The sequence below is a fragment of the Enhydra lutris genome, unplaced genomic scaffold (genome assembly GCF_002288905.1).
Source record: "Enhydra lutris kenyoni isolate GAN:26980312 unplaced genomic scaffold, ASM228890v2 scaffoldscaffold72, whole genome shotgun sequence".
Taxonomy (NCBI): domain Eukaryota; kingdom Metazoa; phylum Chordata; class Mammalia; order Carnivora; family Mustelidae; genus Enhydra; species Enhydra lutris.
In genome coordinates this window covers 2610587-2636509 of record NW_019154156.1, presented here as the reverse complement: position 1 = coordinate 2636509, position 25923 = coordinate 2610587, and the positions used below count along the sequence as shown (strand labels likewise).

Genomic DNA, 25923 nt, shown 5'->3' with positions numbered 1-25923 from the left:
AAATCTTCTATTTTGTACATCTCTGAATTCCTTCCTACTTGCTAGATGGGATGCAGCCTGATTCATAAATCATTTAATAAAGCCAATTAGACCTTCAAATTTCCTCAGTTGAATTTTGTCTTTTAACGGATTTGGTGGCAGTATAAGGATCCAAAGTGAACTTCTAGCAGCATTTGGGGATGAGAAGACAGACACACATGGTACCTGGGAACCCTCTGAATTTGCTGTTTTTCTTGTCATTTCCAAGGGTAGTAGGTAAATTCCTCTCAGTTCTCAGCTGTGCTCTGTTGTATTAGAGCTCTCAATCTAATTGGCTTTTCTTTATAGGGCAGGTCAGCTTGTAGGGGCACACAGTGATACCCCAAGTTCAACTGACCTGGCATATTTGCCCAGAGCCCCGCATGGCTCTGCCCAGAGCTTCATTGAGTTGGTGGTTCTGCCCAAAGCCCAACGGAGCTGGTAGAAGGGTCTACCCAGAGCCAAGCCCCTACACTTTCAGACCACAATTCCCATAATGGAAAACCAAGTTTCCACAGGAATTGTTGGTGGTGCACCCAGGGTTTTCTTGTGGCCTCCAGGCCACAGGAACATCTCTAGGTTACTACTTACACATTAAGGTGGACATGTTTATTTGCTTTGTTGTGTATATAAAGGAGCAGGGATCTCAGAGGCCAAAAAGTTGCAAAAATTGGTAGGCATAATATCCTTCTTACTGGGGGAAAAACAGAGAGCTTTTCCCCTATGGTCAGGAACACAGCAGAGCTGTCCACTATCACTACTGCTATTCAACATAGTACTAGAAGTCCTAGCCTCAGCAAACAAACAACAAAAAGAAATAAAAGGCATCTGAATCAGCAAAGAAGTAGTCAAACTCTCACTCTTTGCAGATGATAGGATACTTTATGTGGAAAATCCAAAAGACTCTACTCCAAAACTGCTGGGACTCATACAGGAATTCAGTAAATGGTCAGAATATTAAGTCAATGCATAGAAATCAGTTGCATTTCTATACATCAACAGCAAGACAGAAGAAAGAGAAATTAAGGAGTCAATCCCATTTACAATTGCACCCAAAACCATAAGTTATCTAGAAATAAAACCTAACCAAAGAGGCAAAGATTCTGTACTCAGAAAACTATAAAGTATTCATGAAAGAAATTGAGGAAGACCCAAAGAAATGGAAAAATGTTCCATGCACTTGGATTGGTAGAATATTGTGAAAATGTCTATGCTACCTAAAGCAATCTACACATTTAATGCAATCCCTATAAAAATACCATCAACTTTTTTTTTCAAAGAAATGAAACAAATAATCCTAAAATTTATATGGAACCAGAAAAGACCCTGAATAGCCAGAGAATGTTGAAAAAGAACCAAAGTTGACAGCATCACAATTCTAGACTTCAAGCTCTATTACAAAGCTGTAATCATCAAGAGACACACAGACCAATGGAAGAGAATAGAGAGCCCAGAAATAGACCCTCAACTCTATGGTCAACTACTCCTCAACAAAGCAAGAAAGAACATCCAATGGAAAAAAGACAGTCTCTTCAACAAATGGTGTTGGGAAAATTGGATAGCCACATACAGAATAATGAAACTGGACCATTTCCTTACACCACACACAAAAATAGACTCAAAATGGGTGAAAGACCTCAGTGTGAGACAGGAATCCATGAGAATCCTTGAGGAGAACACAGGTACCAACTTCTTCGACCTCAGCTGCAGCAACTGCTTTCTAGAAACATTGCCAAAGGCAAGGGAAGCAAGGACAAAAATAAACTATTGGGATTTCACCAAGATAAAAAGCTTTCACACAGCAAAGGAAATAGCCAACAAAACCAAAAGACAACCAACAGGATGGGAGAAGATATTTGCAAATGACATATCAGATAAAAGGCTAGTATCCAAAATCTATAAAGAACTTATCAAGCTCAACACCCAATGAACAAATAATCCAATCAAGAAATGAGCAGAAGACATAAACAGACATTTCTGCAAAGAAAACAACCAAATGGCCAACAGACACATGAAAAAGTGCTCAACATCACTCAGCATCAGGGAAATACAAATCTAAACCACAGTGAAATACCATCTCACGCCAGTCAGAATGGCTAAAATTAACAAGTCAGGAAATGACAGATGTTGGCAAGGATGCGGAGAAAGGGGAACCCTCCTACACTGCTGGTGGGAATGCAAGCTAGTGCAGCTACTCTGGAAAACAGTATGGAGGTTCCTCAGTAAATTGAAAATAGAACTATCCTATGACCTAGCAATTGCACTACTAGGAATTTACCTTGAAGATACAAATGTAGTGATCCGAAGGGGCACGTGCACCCAAATGTTTATAGAAGCAATGTCCACAATAGCCAAACTACGGAAAGAACCTAGATGTCCATCAACCGATAATGGATAAAGGATACACAATGGAATACTATGCAGTCATTGAAGAAAAAAACCCGAAATCTTGACGTTTGCAATGAGGTGGACAGAACTAGAGAGTATAATGCTAAGCGAAATAAGTCAAAGACAATTATCACATGATCTCTCTGATATGAGGAATTTGAGAGGCAGGGCAGGGGGTCTTTGGGGGAAGGGAGGGAAAAAAATGAAACAAGATGGGACCAGGGAAGAAGACAAATCATAAGAGACTTAATTCTCGGGAAACAAATTGAGGGTTGCTGGGGAGTGGGGGAGGAGGGATAGAGTGGCTGGGTGATACACACTAGGGAGGGTATGTGCTATGGTGAGTGCTGTAAAATGTGTAAGCCTCATGATTCACAGACCTGTACCCCTGAAGCAAATAATACATTATATGTTAATAAAAAAAAGATTGGTAGGCATAGGTTGAGCATTTAAAGGCAACAGAACACTAGTTACATCAAGAAGAATCCCATGACAGGATAAATTGGTCATAGAATGGGTTAGATTGACATTAGGTCACCCACGAACCACAAGGAAATTTCCATGCAACAAGGTACACTATAAAACACACACAAAGCCCAACCCTGTGGCACATCTCTTTTAGGTATAGTCTGGCTCTGAGAAACCCACAGTCTTAGGTAACGGGATTTTTTTTTTTTTTTAATATCCTTGCAGTTAGCTAATGGAATTCTTAAATGCTAGAGTAATGCATGCCACCTTCCTACACACCTGCTTATTTTGTGTCTAAGAACTATAGTTCCAGAAATCTCAGTTATCTAGCAAAAACAGCAAAATCTCACTAAGCTTGTCTTGGGTCTTCTGGAACTCGGCTTGGTAACTGTCAGGTTGGGGGCTTCAAAATAAGGCCAGACAGAAATTGAGTTTCACTTCCTTTGCAAGTAGATATGGCTGAACAGAAATGTGGGTTAACTCCATTTGCATCTAGGGTTCTACCAAACTCCTCCCAGCCCTCAAGGGTATTACAGCCTAGAAATAGAATGGCCAGTATGGGGAACCGTTCCAATTAGATAAGATCATTTAAAAAATGCCCTTTAATGAAAGGGTTCCCAAATTAAACAGAATGGGATACCTGTTTTAATTGGCATGCAGAAGCCTCCAAAAGGTTTCAGAATCCCAAAGTAGTTCCACTGAAAGATTCATTACAAAAAGCTAACGAAAAAGAGACAATGGAAAAAAAAAAAAAAAAAAGAGGCAATGTGGCTCAACTAAGACTATAAAACTGATGTAATTCTGGGCGCCTGGGTGGCTCAGTGGGTTGAGCCTCTGCCTTCAGCTCAGGTTGTGATCTAGGGGTCCTGGGATTGAGTCGCGCATTGGGCTCTCTGGCTGGCAGGGAGCCTGCCCCCCACCCCAACCTGCGTCTCTGCCTACTTGTGATCTCTGTCGAATAAAATCTTAAAAAAAAAACTGATGTAATTCCTACCGCTCCCCTCTACCTTTGAGCATTCATCCTAGTTATCCTCTGTCTAAACTGTCTTTCCACTCTTAAGAGACTATTAAATAGTAACATTTAAAACTAAGACCATTCAAGGGCACCTGAGTGGCTCAGTCGGTTGGTTAAGCCTCTGCCTTTGGCTCGTCATGATCCCAGGGTCCTGGGATCTAGCCCCGCACTGGACTGCCTGCTCAGCGGGGACCTGCTTCTCCTTCTGCTGCTCCTCCTGCTTGTGTTCTCTCCTTCTCTTTCTCAAAAATTAATAAAATCTTTAAAAATAAACCCATTCAAGGGGCGCCTGGGTGGCTCAGTGGGTTAAAGCCTCTGCTTTCGGCTCAGGTCATGGTCTCAGGGTCCTGGGATCGAGCCCCACATCGGGCTCTCTGCTCAGCAGGGAGCCTGCTTCCTCCTCTCTCTCTCTGCCTGCCTCTCTGCCTACTTGTGATCTGTCTGTCAAATAAATAAATAAATAAATCTTTAAAAAATAAAAAATAAAAAATAAACCCATTCAAGACTACTGGAGATCCTCGTCAGGCATCTTTCACTCCTTGGTCAAAGTCTGAACTAAGGGTCTTGGTTAAAGAATTTCCTAAACCCAGAGAAGATCCTCAAGACTCTTTGTAAATAGATCCGTTCCTCAGCCCAGTCAAAAGATGGAAATAAAAATTCCCTTCACTCCTTCCTTCCCAAATCCAGACCCATTGGTTATTGATCCTTTATCTCCTAGAGATAACTATTTCCTTCTTGCTTGTATCATTTTATGTCCAAATGAAGTAGGAAAGTTGAAGGGACTCCATTTTAGAAAGGTCCCATCTCTGCTGTTTTTCCATTAGGCCCTATTCACTCATGTTCCATGTTTTGCCTCCGAACAAGCCAAAGAAGCTGTCTTCCCACTTCAAGGGGTGATGAGGGATAGAAGCAGAAAGATGTTCACCTTTAGCCTGGAAGGCTGACCTATAGCCTGCATCGTCCTGATAAGGACCAAAAGCAGGCTGGTTGCTACATTCGTAAGGGGTCTCATGACTGCCTGTACTTCTCAACAATAGTGAATATCGAGCTCAATGATGAGCACCAGAGAAATCCTGCAAAAGTAGAGTTATGAGTAGAAATTCAAAGAAAACATTTATGATCTAACACTCCCTTCATGTCCTCTCTCCTTTAAACATTAAGCGAATAAACAACCACCAGCTTCATAAAGTAAAAGTGTTGCTCTTTCTGCCCACGGGTCCTGTCCCTTAAATAAACTTACTAAAAGTTGCTCCGTAAAGTGTCTCAAGAATTCTTTCCTGTTGCCTCAATGATCCCGCAATAGGCAGAGGCCAGAAAGTTAATCACTGAGTTTTGTCCTAGGCCCCAAACACCTGAAAACACTTAAGAGCCAGAGCAGGGGTGCCTGGGTGGCTCAGTCATTAATCGTCTGCCTTCAGCTCAGGTCATGATGCCAGAGGCCTGGGATCCAGCCCAGCATGGGGCTTCTTGCTCAGTGGGAGCCTGCTTTTCCCTCTTCCACTTCCCTGACTTTTGTTCCCTCTCTCACTGCAGCTCTCTGTCAAATAAATAAAATCTTTAAGGAAAGAAGGAAGGGAAGAAGGAATGTGGGAGGAAGGAAGGAAGGAAGGAAAAAAGGAATGTGGGAGGAAGGAAGGAAGGAAGGGAGGGAGGAAGGAAGGGAGGGAGGGAAGAAGGGAGGGAGGGAGGAAGGGAGGGAGGGAGGAAGGTGGAAGAAGGAGAGAGGAAGAAGGGAGGAGGAAGAAGGGAGGAGGGAGGTGGGAGGAGGGAGGTGGGAGGAAGGAAGATGGAGGAAGAAAGAAGAAGAGCTAGATCCTAAACATGTCCCAGGACATTAGCTCCAAACAAACCTCAGCTGACGCTGGCATCAATACCTTGTCTTCGGTATTTTATGGAATAACACCTACTGTTTACCTGACACTTGCCTTTGCCTGGGCCCTACCCTGGGTTCCTGGAGGAACATGCACCCTAGACTCTCCTAATATAAACCCCTAGCAATGATGAGACTCGTTCTTCTCTCCTTTCTGAGTCTCCCAGATTCTGTCTACTATTATCTGTCACACTCTTCAGTAAGCTCCGTTTTCAGTTTCTCTGGCTCACATTTGATTTCTGTTCTGTGTAAAGCCAAGGAATGGTCCTGGCTGGTCCGTTTAGACCCTCCCTGGGTCCTGGGACTCAGCCTGCCCACACCACGAAGAATGTGGCTTGGCTTTCTGCCTGCCTGGGACATGCATGTTGTCAGTTCTTTCATTGCCTATGTTTGGGAGTGACTTTAAATCTTGTAAGGATAGTAACTTTTACTAAAATTAACAACTTTGAGCTAAATTTTGTCTATAAATTTGAGGTATATATTTCTAGTGAGGGATCACTGATTACACTGTAAGTAGTTCCAATTTTTGCAGCTGGTAAATCAGTTGATAAGTTAAAAAAAAGTCATGCAAGACACTGGTAAAATATGCAAAATAGGTATAAAGAAATTCTAAAGAAAGAAAGAAATAACCAACACCTAAACAGCCATCCTTACTCCCACATCAGGCTGTATCCATCACACATGTAAACACAACTACACAGAGCACCACACATAAACCATTTCCCTTTTGCTCACAATAGAAAGTACAGATGACTTGATGAGTACCACCAAACATTTCAGCAGATAATTTTCAACTTACCTCGGCATTCAGTGTCACATGCATAAAAAATACTCTAATTCTTCACAGGGGCTGCTAGTGCTCTAGGTTACATCTTCCTTAACATTGTTTCCTAGCTTCCATCTTATCAGAAGTTTGCATATCCAGGCATTTTCTGTGCTATAATTCATTACTTTGTTTTAATTTTTACAAAACATATTTCAATAGTGGCCCCCAAGACTGGTTATTTGACTTGACAATCCAAGCAAAAAACTGGTCTTGAAAATCTATTACTCATTTTTCTTTTAATTTATAAGTTTTGTTAAAGGAGAATAGATTACAGAGAAGGCAAGCAGTTTTTGCGCTATAATATTAAAAGCATTCTATGAGAAAGTAACTAGTACAACATGAATAGAAATATTTTAAAGAAAAATAGAGGGAGTGGAAAAACTAGCTATGCAGAAAACTTGTCATCTTATAATTGTTTTGCTTTTCAATGCCCATCATGTACAGGATTCTGTGATCAATCCCCGAAACAGAGTTCACAAAATCTGAATTAAGATTGGTCTGCAAAATACATTCTCCCCTGGCCTACCTTATTGGCTCTACAACAGAGCCTACACTTTTTTACATGTTTTACACCTGCGCGCACGCGCACGCGCGCACACACACACACACACACACACACACACACAGTTAAAATGGTAGTCTTTAGGAAGGCATCAGGGAACCATATGAATTTTAACTCCCTTACATCTATGTATTTCCATTGTGATGTTCTAATTTGCCCTAGAGAAAAAGTCTGCTTTCAGATCTGTAAAGAAATCTCAATGATTATGATTATAAATACAGCTTGGAATTTCTATCAGGTTTTTAACTAAAGGCATAGAAAATACATTGCACATGTAAGACTTTCTTTTAAGGAAAAAAAAAAAAAAAGGGTGAGTCTTGCTAGAAGGTGGCAGAGTAGGATCCTGAGCTCTCTTCCTCCCACAGACTCACCAAGGCAACAATTACAGTTGACCCTTGAACAACATAGGTTTGAATTGCATGGGTCCACTTCTATATGGTTTTTTAAAAATAGATGTGGTACGATACCATAAATCTTTCTTGTGATATCCTTAATAACGTTTTTTTCTCTAGGTTGTTTTATTGAAAGACTACAGTATATGATACATATAACATACAAAATATGCATTAATCATCTATTTACATTATTGTTAATGACCTGATACTGGCAGAGATCTTCCATAGCTAAAAGCATAAAGAGAAGGTCACATTAAGAGGGGGAAGAGAGGGGCATCTGGGTGGCTCAGTGGGTTAAAGCCTCTGCCTTCGGCTCAGGTCATGATCCCAGGGTCCTGGGATGGAGCCCCACATTGGGCTCTCTGCTCAGCAGGGAGCCTGCTCCCCCCTCTCTCTGCCTACTTGTGATCTCTGTCAAATAAATAAAATCTTAAAAAAAAAAAAAAAAAAAAAAAGAGGGGGAAGAGAGGAGAGACACAGTCGACAACCAAACCTTTGGTGTGGGAACCCATATGGTGAAAGAAAGCCCCTATCATCGGGCTTTGAAAATCCTCAGAACTTAACTCTGATGATCATAGAGGGCTACAGGAAACCAAATCTCTGCTCTTAAAGGGCCAGTGCACTGCATCAGGTGGCCCAAGGCTCATCAGTTTGAAAAGTGTTTGGGATATACATGAAGGAGTACTAATTTTAGGACATGTGTCAATGGGTCAGGGACCTACAGGAGCTTTCTCTGGGATGAGGCGCATCCTTTCAGTTTAGCTAGTCTGACACTTGCAGATACCAGTTTTGACACTCTCCATCTACCTTGCTAGCTCCACTTGCGTCATGCAGGTATTTTTCTGCAGAATTGCCCCAGCAGGTGCCTCCCCAAATCAGGTCTGGACCCACCACACTGCAGGTGGGTGGGGCAGTCTCTGTTGGAACCTGTGTCTCTCCAGAGCAACTACTGCCCTATCATACCGAGCAGGACTAGAGCCCCTCCAGAGCTACTTCTGGCCCCGAGAGTGGGGGAACTAGCTCCATCTACCAGCATACTGACAGTAATGATAGCTAGGCCTACCACTCAACCTTGCCAGAAGCTAGCCCAATCCACTAGTGCAACCTCAATAGCTGCAATGAAGACCTCATTCAGCTGCATCAGGAGCTAAACACACCCAACAGCATTCCTACAGTGACCGTAGCTAGCCTCTCAGTCAGTTGTACCACAGGCAAAAAATGCTCATCAATGCACCTGCAGCAAAGTTGGACACCATAGACAACCAGCCTGAGGACTAACTGTGCCCATGAGCACATGTGCAGCAGCTGCAGCCAGGCCATCCATTCAGCTGGGCTGGGATCAAGCCCTGAAGCCATACTTCACAGCTGGGCTAAGGGCTGGCCCTTCCCACCAGAGGACCAGTAGCAGTCATGACCCAGTCACAAGAGGAATGCACACATAGTCCACACAAGGGGTGCCTCTGGAACCCTTTGCGGACTAGCAGTGGGATTGCTACTGGGCCTCACAGGACATGTTCTACATAAGACCCCTACTTTCAAGACTAGAAGATAGCTGACCTACCTAATACATAGTAATGAATAGAGTGAGGCAAAATGAAGGGACAGAGGAATATGAACCATATGAAAGCAGACAAACCCCAGAAAAAGAGCCAAATGAATTGGAAATAACCAATCTACCTGATAGAGTTCAAAGTCACAGTCATTAGATGCTCACCAGACTTGATGAATTCAGTGAGAACTTCAACAAAGAGATAGAAAATATAAAAAAGAACTAGTGGGGCACCTGGGTGGCTCAGTGGGTTAAGCCTCTGCCTTCGGCTCAGGTCATGATCCCAGGGTCTTGGGATCGAGCCCCACATCGGGCTCTCTGCTCAGCGGGGAGCCTGCTTCTCCCTCTCTCTCTGCCTGTGTCTCTGCCTACTTGTGATCTGTCAAATAAATAAAAATCTTAAAAAAAATAAAAAATAAAAAAGAACTAGTAAGAGCTTAAGAATATAATAACAGATATGAAAAATACACTAGAAGGAATCAACAGCAGATTTGATGACGCAAAAGAATAGATCAGTGATCTGGAAGACAAGGTAGTGAAAAGCACCTAAGCTGAACAGAAAAAAGAACTCCAAAAAATGAGGACAGGTTAAGGAAGTTCTTAGAAAACAGCAAGCATAACAACATACACATTATAGGGATCCCAGAAGGAGAAGAGAGAAGGAGGCAGAAAACATATTAGAGGAAATAATAGTTGGACATTTCCCTCTCCTAAGGAAGGACACAGACATCCACGTTCAGGAAGCACAGAGAGCCCCAAATAAGAAGCCCAAGAAGACTAACAAGACACATAATAATTAAAATAGCAAAAATTAGAGATAAAGAGAAAATCTGAAAAGCTGCAAGAGAAGATCTAACAAGTACAAGGGAAAACCCATGGGGCTATCAGCTGATTTTTCAGCAGAAACATTGCAAGCCAAAAGAGAGTGGCACCATATAATCAAAGTACTGAAAGGGGTTAAAAATACAGCCAAGAATACTCTACATGGCGAGGTTATCGTTCAGGATTGAAAGAGTTTCCAGACAAACAAAAGTTAAAGGAGTTCCTCACTACTAAGCCTATCCTTATAAGAAATGTTAAAGGGGGGATTGGGAGGGAGACAAACCATAAGTGACTCTTAATCTCACAAAACAAACTGAGGGTTAATGGGGGGAGGGGAGTTGGGGGGGTGGGATTATGGACATTAGGGAGGGTGTGTGCTATGGTGAGTGCTGTGAAGTGTGTAAACCTGGCGATTCACAGACCTGTACCCCTGGGGATAAAAATATATTATATGTTTTAAAAAAATAAAATTAAAAAATAATGTTAAAGGGACTTCAAATGGAAAAGAAAAGGTCATAACTAGATATAAATTATAGAAGGAAAAATTTCACTGGTAAAAGCAAATATAGAGTGAAGATACTAGATCATTTATAAAGCTAGTAGAAAGGTTAAAAGAGAAAAGTGGTAAAATCAGTTATACCTACAAAAATTAGTGAAGAAATACCCAATATAATGAGATGTAAAATATGACATATATATAAAATGTGGGAGGGAAGGGAGTAAAACTGTGGTTCTTTTAGAATGTGTTTGAACTTCAGTGACCATCAACTTAACAGACGACTATATACATAGAGGTTATATACGAACCTCATGGTAACCACAAACCAAAAACCTATAATAGATACACAAAAATAAAGAGAAAGAAATCCAAGCACACTAAAGTAATTCTCTTCCCTGTGAAAGATGACTAAGGGGAAAGGAACAGAGAATAACTACAAAAACCATCAGAAAATGATAAACACAATGGCAATATGTACATACCTATCAATAATTACTTTAAAAGTAAACTGATTAAGTGCTCCAATCAAAAGACATAGGGTGAGTGAATAGATAAAAAGCAAGACTCATCTATATGCTGTCTATAAGACATCCTAAACTAAAATGATAAAGACTGAAAGTGAAAGGGTAGAAATAGGTATTTCATGCAAATAGAAAAAAAAAACCCTGGGGTAGCAATACTTAGACAAAATACACTTTAAAACAGATTGAAACAAAAAATAATCATGGCCATTTACATAATGATAAAAGGATCAATTTAACAAGAGGATATAACAATTGTAAATATCTATGCACCCAACACAGGGCACCTAAATACAAAAAGCAACTATTAACAAACATGAAGAAAGAAATGGGACAGTAATACAGTCAAAGTAGGAGACTTTAGCACACATCGATAGAAAGATCATCCAGACAGAAAGTTAATAAGGAAATAGTGGCTTTAAATGACACATTATATCAGATGGACTTAACAGATACAGAATATTCCATTCAAAAACAAAATACACATTCAAGTGCACATGGAATATTTTCCAAAATAGATGTCATTAGGCCACAAAATAAGTACCAGTAAATTTAAGAAGACTGTACATCATACCAAACATCTTTTTCAACCATAGTACTATGAAACTATAAATCAATTATAAGAAAAAAAAAAACTGGAAAAAACACAAAACACTTGGAGGCTAAACAGCATACTAGTATACAACTTAAGGGTCACTGAGGAAGTCAAAGAAGAAATCAAGGAATACTTGGAGAAAAATGAAATTGGAAAATACAAAATCTTTGTTCAAAATCTTTGAGACTTAGCAAAGAAGGAAGTTTATAGCAAGATGGGCTTACTTCAAGAAACAAGAAAAATATCGAATAAACAATCTAACTTTAGGGGCACCTGGGTGGCTCAGTGGTTAAAGCCTCTGCCTTCAGCTCAGAACATGATCCCAGGGTCCTGGGATCCAGCCCCGCATAGGGCTCTCTGCTCTGCAGGGAGCCTGCTTTCTCCACTCTCTCTGCCTGCCTCTCTGCTTACTCGTGATCTCTGTCAAATAAAAAAAATAAAATATTTTAAAACAAAACAATCTAACTTTACACCTAATGGAATTAGAGGCAAAAAAGCGTTAAGTCCAAAGATGGCAGAAGAAAGGAAATAGAAGTAGAGGAACAGGAAAAATAAATGAAATAGAAACTGGAAAAAAAAAAATAGAAAAGATCAATGAAACTAAGAGCTGGGTTCTTTGAAAAAATAAGCAAAACTGATAAGCTTTTAGCCAGACTTATTAAAAAAAAAAAATAAATAAAAGCCAAGACTCAGATCAGAAATGAAACAGAAGTTACAACTGATATCACAGAAATACAAAGGATTATAAAAGACTACAAGATGTTGTATACCAACAAATTAGATAAAGAAAATAAAAATTAAAAAAAAAAAAAAAAACAGATAAATTCCTAGAAACACACAATCTCCCAAAACTGAATCAGGAAGAAACAGAAAATCTGAACAGACCACTTACTAGTAATGAAATCGAAGCAGTAATAAAAAACTCCCAACAAACATAAGTCCAGGAGCAGATGGCTTCACGGTTGAGTTCTATCAAACATTTAAAGAGCTAATACCTATTCGTCTCAAACTATTCCAAAGAATATAAGAGAAAGGAAAGCTTCCAGTTCATGCTATGAGGACTGCATTACCCTAACACCAATATCAGACGGACACTACAAAAAAGGAAACCACAGACTAGTATTTCTGATGAACATAAATGCAAAAATCCTCAACAAGATATTACCAAATTGATCTCAATAGTACATTAAAGGATCATTCACATAATCAAGTGGGATTTAGCTCATTGATGCAAGGATGATTCTATACACATCAATGAATCCATGTGATACACCACATTAACAAAATTAAGGATTAAAACCATATGATTATCTCAATAGATGCAAGAAAAGCATTTGACAAAGTACAACATTATTCATGATTTTAAAAAAAAAAAAAAGTCTCAACAAAGTAGGTTTAGAGGGAGCATATCTCAATATAATGGAGGCCTTCTGTGAAAAACCCAAAGCTAACATCACAGGCAATTGTGAAAAAGTGAAAGCTTTTCTTCTAAGATCAGGTACAAGACAAGGGTGTCCACTCTCATCAATTTTATTCAATATAGAACTGGAAGTCCTAGCCACAGTCATCAGATAAGAAATAAAAGTCAGCCAGATTGGTAAGGAAGAAGTAAAACTGTCACTATTTCTAGAGGACGTCATATTATACATAGAAAACCCTAAAGACTACAGCAAAAACTCTTAGAAGTATAAATGAATTCAGGGAAGTCTCAGGATACAAAATCAATATACAGAAATCTGTTGCATTTCTACACACCAATAACAAAATAACAGAGAAATTAAGAAAACAATCCAATTTACAAATGTATCAAAAAGAATAATTTCCCTAGGAATAAAATTAAAGAGGTGGCATACCTGTAGTCTGAAAACTATAAGATATTGAGGAAAGAAATTAAAAACAATACCCAAAAAGGGAAAGATATACCATCCTCATGGGTTTTAAGAGTTAATATTGTTAAAATATCCATACTATTCAATGAAATCCATAAACTTAGAGTGATCTCTATCAAGATATTACTACTTGTAAGGATAGCTAAAATTGACAACACAAGAAACAGGTGTGGTGAGGATGCAGAGAAAGGGAAAAACCTCTTGCACTGTTAGTGGGAATGTCAACTGCTGCAGCCACTCTGGAGAATAGAATGGAGTTTCCTCAAATTGTTAAAAATAGAACTACTTTACGACCCAGGAATTGCATTACTAAGTATTTACCCAAAGGATACAAAAATACAGATTCAAAAGGATACATGCATCCTGATGTTTATGGCAGCATATCAATAACAAACTACAGAAAGAGCCCAAATGTCAATCAACTATTGAATGGATAAAGAACATGTGGTATATTTATATACAACACAATATTATTCAGCCATCAAAAAGAATGAGCTCTTGCCATTTGCAACAACATAGATGGAGCTAGAGTATATTATGCTAAGTGAAGTAAGCCAGACAGAGAAAGACAAATACCATATGCTCTCACTCGTAGGTGGAATTTAAGAAAGAAAACAGATGATCATATGGGAAGGGGAAAAAATAAGGAGAGAGGGAAATAAGCCATAAGAGATTGTTAGCTATAGAGAACAAACTGAGGGTTGACAGGGGAAGGTGTGTAGGCGGTGGGCTAAATGGGTGATGAGTATTAAGGAGGGCACCTGTTACGATGAGCACTGGGTGTTGTAAGTGAGGAATCACTGAATTCTACTCCAGAAACAATACTGCACTATATGTTACCTACCTAAAATTTTTGAGAAGTATTTTTTTCAAAGAACTAGAATACTAAAATTTATATGGAACCACAAAAGATCTCAAGTAGTAGCCAATGTTATCTTGAAAAAGAAGAACAAAACTGAAGACATCACAATCTCAGATTTCAAGTTATATTACAAAGCTGTAGTAATCAAAACAGTATGGTACTGGCACATAAATCAAGAAGAGAAAGCCCAGAAATAAACCCATACTTACATTGTCAATTAGTCTACGACAAAGGAGACATGAATGTATAATAGAGAAAAGATAGTCTATTCAATAAATAATACTGGGGAAACTGGACAACCACATGGAAAAGAATGGAACTAGGCAAACTCCTTATATCATACACCAAAATAAACTTAAAATGGATTAAATATCAAAACATAAAGGCTAAAACCATAAAACTCCTGAAAGAAAACATAGGCAGTAAACTCTTGGAAATTGACCTTAGCAATATTTTTCTGAATCATTCTCCTCAGTATGTGGAAACAAAGGAAAAAAAGTATTGGGACCGTATCAAACTAAAAAGCTTTTGCACAGCTTAGAAAACCATCAATAAAATGAAAAGGCAATGAACTGAATGGGAGAAGATATTTGTAAATGATATATCCAGTAAGAAGATAATATCCAAAATATATAAATAACAACTCAACTCTAAAAAACCAAATAACCCAATTAAAAAATTGGGAGATGAACTGAATAGACATTTTCCCCAAAGACATACTGATGGTCAACAGGCACATGAAAAGATGCCTGACATCACTAACCATCAGGGATACATAAATCAGAACCACCATGAAATATCACCTCACACCAGTCAGTATTGAAAAGTCAAGAATAACAAGTGTTGGTAAGGATATGGAGAAAAGAGAGCCCTTATAAACTATTGGTGGGATAGTAAACTGATCTAAATGTCTACTGATAAATGGATAAAGGAGAATTGGCATATGAACCCAGTGGAATATTACTCAGCCATAAAAAAGAATAAAATCTTGCCATTCAGGATAACATGGATAGACCTAGAGGGCATTATGCTAAGTGAAATAAATCAGACAAAGACAACATATACTTTATGTGTGGAATCTAAGAAACAAAATAAAACAAAAAGAAATTAGACTAAAAAAGTACAGAGAACAAATTGATGATTGCCAGAGGGGAGGTAGGTGACGGGATAGGTGAAGTGGATTAAGAGGTACAAACTTTCAGTTATAAAATAAATAAGTCTTGAGGATGAAAAGTACAACATAGGAAATATAGTCAATAATATTGTAATAACTTTGCATGGTGACAGACATTAAATACATTTGCCATGGTGAGCACTTAATAAAGTATATACCTGTTGAATCATTACATTGTACACGTGAAATTAACAGGTCAATTATACATCTATTAAAATTTTTTTTAAAGATTTTATTTATTTGACAGATCACAAGTAGGCAGAGAGGCAGGCAGAGAGAGAGGAGGAAGCAGGCTCCCCGCTGAGCAGAGAGCCTGATGCGGGGCTCGATCCCAGGACCCCGGGATCATGACCCGAGCCGAAGGCAGAGGTTTCAACCCACTGAGCCACCCAGGTGCCCCATATCTATTAAAATTTTTAAAAATAATTTTAAAAAATAAAATTTTTGAAAGAGAAAGAAAGAAGCATACTTAAAAAGGGAAAGATGAATGCTTTCATCCAAATTTCAATCATGTGGATTGGGTTTTTTTTTTAACTCGGGTATTCAGGAAGTGATATGCTTATTCATTTATTGGAAGAACAAACATTAAAAGATTAATATTTACCAGCTTCATTTAGAGATAATTTTTTCACCACTGATTCCTGAGGAGTAAGACATTCAGAGTTTTTATCAGAGGTTGAATCAAAGTCAAGTGTTAAGGCATTAAAATGATTTTCACAATGGTTATTCAAATCCTTGGTAGAGAAGTGCTCCCCTTTCCTGGTCTGTGATGCCCAGGATGTAGAATTCTGACAGCTCTCAGGTCTTGGCCTTGAGAGGTGTTCAGAACTTGTGAGTGGAACAGGATATGTGGCATTCTCGGGAGAGCGGAGATGAGAAATGGATGGGGTTCTTGGAGACCTTATTTGAGGAGATGTAATGATGGCATTGTCTCTCGCGGTACTGGAGAAGAAAGTGTTGGGCGAGGGAATAGGAGTGGTCGCCATGTTCTTCAGAACCTCTTCAATATCTTTCTCAGTGTTAATCTGTGGACTATCAAAATTGCTCGACTGGTATTTGAGAATCTGTCGAACTGGATCTGAAATGTCTTCTCTCTTTTGGATGGCTCTGATTTTTCTACAGATGCTTTCCACTGGGTTATGCCGCTTGTCAGTGACCTTCCTCACAGCGGCCATTGTTGATCTTCCTCCAATCATGCAGGTGAAGTGGCTAAAGTGCAGGCAGAAGTAGACATGTTGTTGTTTTTAAGTTAGCACTGTCCCAACAATAATCTAGCAATGCTATTTAGTCCTAAATCATCTGTGGACAGATTAAGAGGTCTTTAAACAATTGGTTTAAACAACTTTCCATGTGTTTAATTGGCACTCAAATTTCCTGAAAACAACCACAGCTAACACAAAGTATGTGCCATGTGCCAGGCATGGTACTATATTCTTTATATGTATCAACTCATTTCATTCTCAAAACAACCCTATGAAGTAGGCATTACTATTATCTCCATTTTGAGGTAAAGAGAAAATAAGACACACCCAAAGTCACCCCAGATAAGTGCTGGAGCCGGATTTGATCTCAGGCAGTCCTACTCGAGGCTGGACTCCTAACCATACTGCTTTTCATTTATAATAATATGTCACATATGATGGTGAGGGTGAAGTTGCTTACAGTTCCTGTTGGAGTACTGTTCTGGTTCTCATCTAATGAGAATTTACTATATATGCCTTGTGGAAAGAAGTCCAAAATTTTGCCTAGGCAAAGAGTTACAGTAGTTTGAATAGTTACAAATAGCTAGAGTGTTAGAGTTCGAAAGTGATGATTTTTAGGACCTTAAGATTTCCATTCATAGATCTTTCTTTAAAAATCCCCTCATAGAAGATGAACAAAAGGAAGAGAAATTTTAGAAGAACTATAATTGGAAGGGGTATTTGGAAATACTGGTATTTAGAAGAAGACACCCAAAAATCCTCACAATCTGGCTTCAATTTACTTCAAGAGGACAATGAAGCTCCTACCAGCAGAATCCTTTACTAATCAGTCATGATCATAACCTTTGTGTTGCCACTTGACAATACCCTCCTCTCCATATACTCAAGGGTTATTTTTCAACGCCAAGCCTAAAACACATTCCTCTATGGCAATTCTGGAATTGGTGTATACTCTTTGGAATCTATTCTTTCTGTTCTCTCCTAGGCTTTATAACTGCACTTCATGTTTGCCATTTAAACTTTGACTTCTATCCTTTGATTGTTTAAACTGTGTATGCATGTTGTTTCCTCAAAAGCAATTTTAATTCTTGTATTCAAAAACCATGATGTGATTTTTTTTTTCTAGGTACACAATACATTGTTACAAGCATCACTGGTAATCCGCAGTCATATAGGATATACACAAATACCAGGCTTGTAGACCTTTCCCCCAGCTCCCGCCAGTGTGGACCCTCAACTCCTCACAGCTACCACCTTTTCTGGAGAATTTCCCCTGGCCACATGGGAGATGTTCTTCATCTCTCCACTGGGAGGTAGGAAGTGATGTAGAGGGAATGACAGAAGAGAGCAAAAAGTCTTGTAAGACTGATTAGGTATCTACAAATGTTCTCAATATGAAAGAACTGGTTTTCCTTTCAAGAGTCAGAGAATGGAAGCACAGGTTGGGCATGAGGCTAATAGAAACCCTAAAACTGGAACTTCAAACTCTCAGATCCTGTCTACCCTCCTTCTTGGATACTAAGGTGGGAGGCTGTTCAAGCCCCAGGGAAAGGCTTTGCCTTGTGGGCATTTGTGACTGAGCCAGATTAATGTTTCTAGCATAGAAGACACGCATTTCTATTTGTTTTTCCAAGGCATTTTTCTCCTTTTATCATCTGTTTGCAAAACTTCCATGACTCACCTAAGTGACCACTCCATGGTTTATGAACTAAAGAGTACACTTAAGACCTTGGCTCTTCATGAGCTAATGAACATTCTCAAAAATTGATTTGTTTTGCTTTTTCTAATATAAAGCAGAACATCGGAGTTCAAAAAGATGTGATAAGGATTTTGAAATTTGGGCCACCTCCTCCATATATGGCCTGGAAACTTCTCCCGTCTATCCCATCCAAACCTCTTTTACAGTTTTAGATCTCAATAGAAGAGATTAGCTGCAATCTGCCATAACATTTAAAAACACAAGTCGAGGGGCGCCTGGGTGGTTCAGTGGGTTAAAGCCTCTGCCTTCGGCTCAGGTCATGATCTCGGGGTCCTGGGATCGAGCCCCGCATTGGGCTCTCTGCTCAGCAGGGTGCCTGCTTCCCTTCCTCTCTCTCTGCCTGCCTCTCTGCCTACTTGTGATCTCTGTCAAATAAATAAATAAAGTCGAACTTGCGCAATAACGATCTTTGAAAAAGTACTAACTGCAAATTAAAAACTGGAAGTTAGGGGGCACCTGGGTGGCTCAGTGGGTTAAAGCCTCTGCCTTCAGCTCGGGTCATGATCTCGGGGTCCTGGGATCGAGTCCCGCATCGGGCTCTCCGCTCTGCGGGGAGCCTGCTTCCTCCTCTCTCTCTCTCTCTCTGCCTGCCTCTCTGCCCACTTGTGATCTCTGTCAAATTAAAAAAAAAAAAAATAACTGGAAGTTAATTATATTTTCAGGGTCAGCTGCTTGGAATCTTTTTTTTTTTTTTTTTTTTTTTAAAGATTTATTTGAGAGAGAGGGCACACTCGTAAAAGGCAGAGGCAGAAGCAGACTCCCTGCCGAGCAGGGAGGCAGATGTGGGGCTCCATCCCAGGACCCAGAGATCATGACCTGAGCCGAAGGCAGATGCTTAACAGACTGAGCCACCCAGGCACCATTGGAGTCTCTTTTAAATGGATTTTCCTTTTTATTTCCCTCAGTTGATCGACTATTTACAGTGTAAAGATGGCACACTTGTAGAAATCCCAAAGGGAAGTGTTCATTTTTTAAGTTTATTATTTTTAGTAACCTCTACACCCAACGTGGGGTTCTAACTCACAACCCAGAGATCCAGAGTCACATGCTCTTCTGACTGAGTCAGCCAGATGCCCCAAGAAATGCTTTTTTAAAAAATTCTCTGAACCTCAGTTGTACTCCATATCACTCAGCCCTTTAGGCACTCAATATTTATTAAGTACCTAGAAAGTGCTAATACCTCTGCTCCAGAGAGTATCTACTCTCCTAAGGCCTGTAGTCTGCAGGAAGTTCAGATACAAACCAGTAAGCTACTGGGAATACACATTAAATCCAGGATGCCCAAGAAAATCTGAATTTCAGGGGTGCCTGAGTGGCTCAGTGGGTTAAGCCTCTGCCTTCAGCTCATGATCCCAGGGTCCTGGGATCAAGCCCCACATCAGGCTCCTTACTCAGTGGGGAGCCTGCTTATCCCTCTCCCTGCCTGCTACTCCCCTTGCTTGTGCTGTCAAAATCTTTTTTAAAAAAATCTGAATTTCAGATAAAGAGCTGATTTTTTTAATATAAGGAGGTCACAAAAGTTGCACAGGAAAAACTTATACTGGAAAATCATTTATCTGAAATTCAAATTTCACTGAGACTCTTGTATTTTTATTAGATAAATCTAGCAACCCTAAAGCCCAGAGATAACTCTATCATTACACACTGGGAAAGAAAAGCGCCAGGGGCTCTGGGAGCATATAATAGAGGGTTATCCTAGTTTGGGAGTGAGGATGGAAAAATTAAGGGCCTCTCTTTTGCATCACGCACCATGCATAATGCTATATTGTTTGCTAAGTCTGTAGTTATAAACAGAACACTGGGACTGCAAATCTGGGAATTTCCATTTAGATTCAATTCACTGAATGTAAAATAATGTTAGAGATTATCTAAACCAATTATTTCATGTGTTTTATTTCTCATTGATTGAACTACGCCTCATTGTTATTTCTAGAATCTGAGTCTCGTTATTGTTATTGCCTGAATTGCTTTAATATATACAGTAAACCTCTTTAGTCAACACTTTTCAACCACCTCCCTGATCCAAAGCAATGATTAAAAGCTTCTGAGGCCTGGAAACATCTATAAAACAATGTGATTTGTGGGGGCAGGGGGGCTGAGTGGCTCAGTTGGTTAAGTGTGTGCCTTTGGCTCGGGTCATGATCTTCAGGTCCCAGGATGGAGGCTCAGCAGGGAGTCTGCTTCTTCCTCTCCCTCTGCCCCTTCCCCGTGCTTGTGCTCTCTCTCTTAAATGGATAAAATCTTTAAAAAAATTTTTTTAAAAATGTGACTTCTTACCTAAAGTAAGTTTATTCATTAGATATTTAATTTTCACCAGTGATGTAACTGCAGAGTTCTAGGCATTTATACTCTGAGATTTAACAAAATCTTCTATATTTGTTCTGACTTCCTAAAGGAGTCAGAATAAATTCACTATGTATGTACAGTATAGAGAATATTTCATATTTTTTTAGGAATAGACAAACATAAGGGCATAATTTGTATTTTTCAATATCCATATTCTTCAATCACTAAAAAATAGTTGGATTTCTTTCCAAAAAAATAGAGATACAAAAGTAACATCCTTGAAAAAAGATTTGAGTTTAACTCAAAAGCTCTTTAGAAAGCCTCCTGAATCAAACTCTAATTCAAAAGATTATGTTGACAATGTAATTATCTTACCTTTACTAACCATTTAAGTATTTTCTCCCTTTACTAATAACTATTTCTTGAACATTAAACTTCCAAACTTTAGATGAGGTAGACATATCTTAATAATCATCCAATACTTAATTATGAAATTTGGACAAATATTTCACCCAAGTCCCAGTTGGAGATTTAAGGCAAAACTCTTAAGTAAAGGATGTAAAAAATTTTTTTACAAATATCTGTGTATGTATGTAGATAAACAAATTCCTTTTGCCAAAAGAGGCCTTCACTAACAGATGGCAGTAAACTCTTCATGGAGACCGAAGAAACAGTCACTGAGATGTTCCCAGGAAAGTCATCTTTAGTGAGCCTAGTACAAGGGCAGAACATGATTTTCGACTTGACCAGTAAATTTTATATGTGCCAAAATTTTACTGTTTTTAGTCTCTTTGTGACTAATATGTAGTGTGATAAAATAACACTTACTTTTTCTTGTCCTAAGATAGGTGACGGCAGCTGTTAGTCAAAATGATTTGCAAACCACAAGTCCCAGATTTAGTAATTGCTCAGCGAGTCTCATCAGCAAACCTGTTTGATTACTAATAAATGCAAGCTGGCACAGAACGGGACTCTCCCCTCCCACCATTCACTTAACCGTGTTATATTAAGCTCCTTGGCTGGGTCACACCAAACTTATTATAAACATCTCATACTGGAACAATTCCTGAAATAGCATAGTTACACATACGCTTCTGAAAACTCCCTGGGCTCTTTTGTTTGGCTTATCATATGAAGTCTGGTTTTCCTCTCAGAGACTCGGAGAGAACCTGAAATCTCTAAATGCAAGAATTCAGGTGATCCTCGGAGAGGGAGACAAACCACAAGAGACTCTTAATCTTAGGAAACAAACTGAGGGTTGCTGGGTAGTGGGGGGAAGGGATGGGTGACTGGGTTATGGACATTGGGGAGGGTATGTGCTATGGTGAGTGCTGTGAATTCTGTAAGACTGAGGATTCACAGACCTGTACTCCTGAAGCAAATAATACAATATATGTTAATAAAAATATTAAAAAAAGAAAAAACCTCAGGTGGTCCCATGTTCTTGGGGGTCTACAAAACCCCGTAACTGCTTTCCACTGACACACATGCCCAATGACTAAGGCTGGAAATGACAGTTCAGGAACTTAGGTATCTAAAAGGCCCCTTTGAAAACAATTTAGGGATTGGCTTGTGGTAAAAGCAGCATCTCTGGGGGGGGGGGGGGGGCCCGCTTTTTTTCCCCAAAAGTATGGGGGGTTTGGGGCTGGGGGTGAGGAGAAGACGGAGGCTACCCCTGGGATGGCTTTTCCCTGCTTAGAAAAGGACTTTCTTGGCCTTAAACGACTAAAGGGCAGCATCTGCCAAACTTTAGCTGTTTAGTTGGGGGAAAACTCACCACCTTATTTTCACTTTACCAGCACTCTAAGAACCGTCTTCCGAAAACAGACCGCAGAGCCGAGGCCCGCAGGATCAGGCGAGGGGCTGGAGCTAATCCTGCCTGGCTTTATGGGGCAAGCGCAGAGACGAGCTTCAGCTGGAGGAGAGCGAAGCCTGCGATCAGCGGCACCTGCCGTGTTGGTCCACGCCGAGATCTTGGGAATGGGAGGGGGAGGAGAGCCGGAGAGGAAGGGGGACCCCTGCTTGGGCCAGAGCGAGGCCATTTTGGTGCACTCCCCGCCGCGGTAATAACAAAATAAACATCACCCAGTACATACCGTCTGTAATCAGGATGGGAAAAAGTCACTTTCTAACTTAAATTCCCTACGTTTCTGTTGGGCCAAGTGCTGGACGGTTTCTAAAAACACTAAAGACATCCTCGTGACCTCTTAAGGGACCGTCTCCGGTTGGGCAGACGCAGTATGTCGACTACACAACGTGCAATAATTAAGCAAAGAAGTGCCCGAGCGGTACGTTCAACCCCGCGGAGGGCAGCACCGGGAGAGGCCCGCGGGAGCTGAGAAGTGTTTTCCAAGTAGGTGGACTCCGCGAACTGCCCGGCAGCCCTGGGTAAACAGAACCGCGAGGCAGGTGGGAGATTGTAGAAGACTGAAATGCCAAGTCTGCTTAGGGAAGATGCAGGCAGATTCAGACATGCAGGACATTTCTTTGTAAGGCCATTTCCCCTCCAAGGGGGAGGACAGACATCTTGAAAACAAAAACAGCTTCAGGGTTCTCCACATACAACGTGAAACATCCTAACTGGAACATTTTGTTCTCAAGCTGTCTGCTCTGCTTACTGCCCCCCTGGGCTTCTCTAGCCAGACCCTGCCGTCCCTGATCACATGCTTCACAGCCTGGAGCACGGGTGATTTCCTACTTCTCTTCTATTTTCTCTCTTCCTCACCCCGCCTGGGGGGTTCTGAAAATCTATTTTTGTGATATCTAGATTTTTATATTTACTCCTGTTCCTGTGGGTCATTTCTGTCCCCAGAGAAGTGGGTGACGTGTAGTAGTTCAGAGCTGGGGCTCTGGATTCAGATACCCTGAGTTCAAATCCCAGCTCTGCCCAATTGGTTTTGGGACCTCGGACAAGTTACTGAACTCCGTGTTTCAGTTTATTTGCAAAATCAGCAATGAATGACCTCCTAGGTTTGCCGTAGGGATGTAATGAGATAGCACATGTATGATGCACCTTCTGAAACTCCTTTAACGTATTCAAATATTAAATGTACTCTTGGGATGCCTGGGTGTCTCAATCCGTTGGGCGCCTGCCTTCAGCTCAGATCATGATCCTAGGGTCCCGGGATGGAGCCCCACATCAAGCTCCTTACTCAGCAGGGAGCCTGCTTCTCCCTCTGCCTGTTGCTACCCCTGCTTGTGCTCTCTCTCTCTCTGAAATAAATAAATAAAATCTTAAAAAAAAAAAAGTACTCTTAAACCACAAAAGAGTACCCAGAAAGAAATAACCAATTAACCCATTCCTTTCACTGACTTGCTCTGTTTAATTTCCCATAAAGTGGACTATCGTAACATCTATGCTTGTGACCGTCTTATCAATCCACAGATACCGAAACTAGCTACACCCAGAGAGATTTCCCTCCTAGTCATAAAGGAAGCCAGTGGTGGAGCCAAAAATAATATTAAAATTCTGAATCCACTAGACCATATCACCTGTCTGGCAAACTGTACTCTTACTTCCTGCTCCCGGAAGTGTATTACACCTGATGTTTCTCAAAGTAGTGAAAGGAAGAGCCTGAACCATAAATTCCAATGCATGTGCAATGAATTAGATGAATATATTGTTCCATTACTTATTTACTGTTTGCCTCATAGGATTCTAAGAGAATGTGCTCATATCGTGATCTCTGCTGTGGACAGCACAAGCTGGTGATGCCTGTGCCTGTCCCAAGGCAGCCAGAAACATTCAGTCTCCACCAAAACAGCTTCTCCCACCCAAACACGTGCTTTGTGAACAGAGGAGAGAGTAGAAAGGGATAAAATGCAGACTCAACAACAACAAACAACAACAAAACAAAACCAAGACTAGACTACGGGTTTTGAATACTCTAGAGAGAGTTGATGATAGCATGGTGTTTACTTGCCAAGTCATATCCCTTTAAGGCACGCTGACCAGGCTGGGCCCCTGATGTTGCCAGACCTGAAAGTAACTGCCTGTCTTGTATCCGAGAACCCCTGAGGGACGCTGCAAAGAAATGCAATCTTATTTATGTACATGAGAAAAAAAGAAAAGAAGAAAAAAATTTTTAAATAATGCATATCCCTTTTTTCTTCTTCTTCTTTTTTTTTAATTTATGAGAGAGACAGAGAACACAAGCAGGGGGGAGGGGCAGATGGAGAGGGAGAAGCAGGCTCCCCACTGAACAGGGAGCTGGTTGTGGGACTTGATCCCAGTCCCTTAACCGACTGAGCCACCCAGGCGCCCCGCATATCCCTTTCTAACTCAGTCTTTAATGTTGCTAGACAATAGCCAGAAGCTCGGTCTCTGAGATTAACTCTGCTTAATCCAAGCGACTCACTTTGTCCAAACAAAAGTAGATTGGAGGGGGTGGAAGAAGGGGGGGCACTATTAGAAGAAAGGAAAGAAAACTGTTTAAAGAAGACTCCTTCAGTATAGCCAAACATAACATGCATTTTATTTTTCAAAGCCCACTCTATGTAAAATGCACTATGTCTTATAATATACTCTGTAATGCTCTTATATTCTATGTGTCATCATCTTTAAATTTCTTTTAATTAAACTTTAGTAAACAATATCAACGTCTTCAGGAAGCCAACTTTCGTAAAGATACTATCCCGGAAAGAAAAGGATTAGAAAGTAAGTGATCTATGGGTCCCGTTCTGAAGTGAACATTTTGAAAAAAAAATTTGGCGATTCCTTTTTGGAGGGAAGTGGAAATAAAGCAAGGCTCTGAAGATACTACCAAGATGCATACTAGCTGAATGAAAATCATCTGCTGCATTTCCACATCTACCCAGATGCAGAGCAGGAGTAACAGTTCTCGCTTGGCTCTGTACTTCTGTACCTTCCGCTGGCTCTTGCTGGGGATGGTAATGGCTTCCTAAAGCCATCATGCCAACACCAGGGGGTGCTCCCTTCTTCCTATTGTTTCTCTTAACCCTGCCCACACCTTCATGGATGAAAATCTTTTCAGCCTCCCCTTTTAAGAAGAAAGTGCCGTCTGTTTGCTAAGGGACTTTGACTGATATAGGCGAAGAGATAATTTTGGTTTTCATATAAATTTCCAAAGCCCAGAATGGTTTTTATCCACATTACACAAAAGACACTTCCCTTTTTTTTTTTCTTTTTTTAAGAGTTTTTTGTTTATTTGAGAGAGAGTGGATGAGCTGGGGGTACCGGCAGGGGGAGAAGGAGAAGGACAA

The 25923-nt window shown here is 40.3% G+C and overlaps 1 protein-coding gene across 1 annotated transcript in view; it reads right to left on the bottom strand.

Annotated features, from left to right (window-relative positions):
* The window catches only part of LOC111159960 (lymphoid-restricted membrane protein), a 79038-nt gene extending 62270 nt beyond the window's left edge, over nucleotides 1-16768 (bottom strand). Inside the window, exon 1 of the mRNA XM_022522678.1 lies at nucleotides 16049-16768. Within this exon, the coding sequence (XP_022378386.1) occupies nucleotides 16049-16649 (601 nt within the window). The 5' untranslated portion in view covers nucleotides 16650-16768. The remainder of the gene's footprint in view (nucleotides 1-16048) is intronic.
* Nucleotides 16769-25923: the final 9155 nt, after the last annotated feature.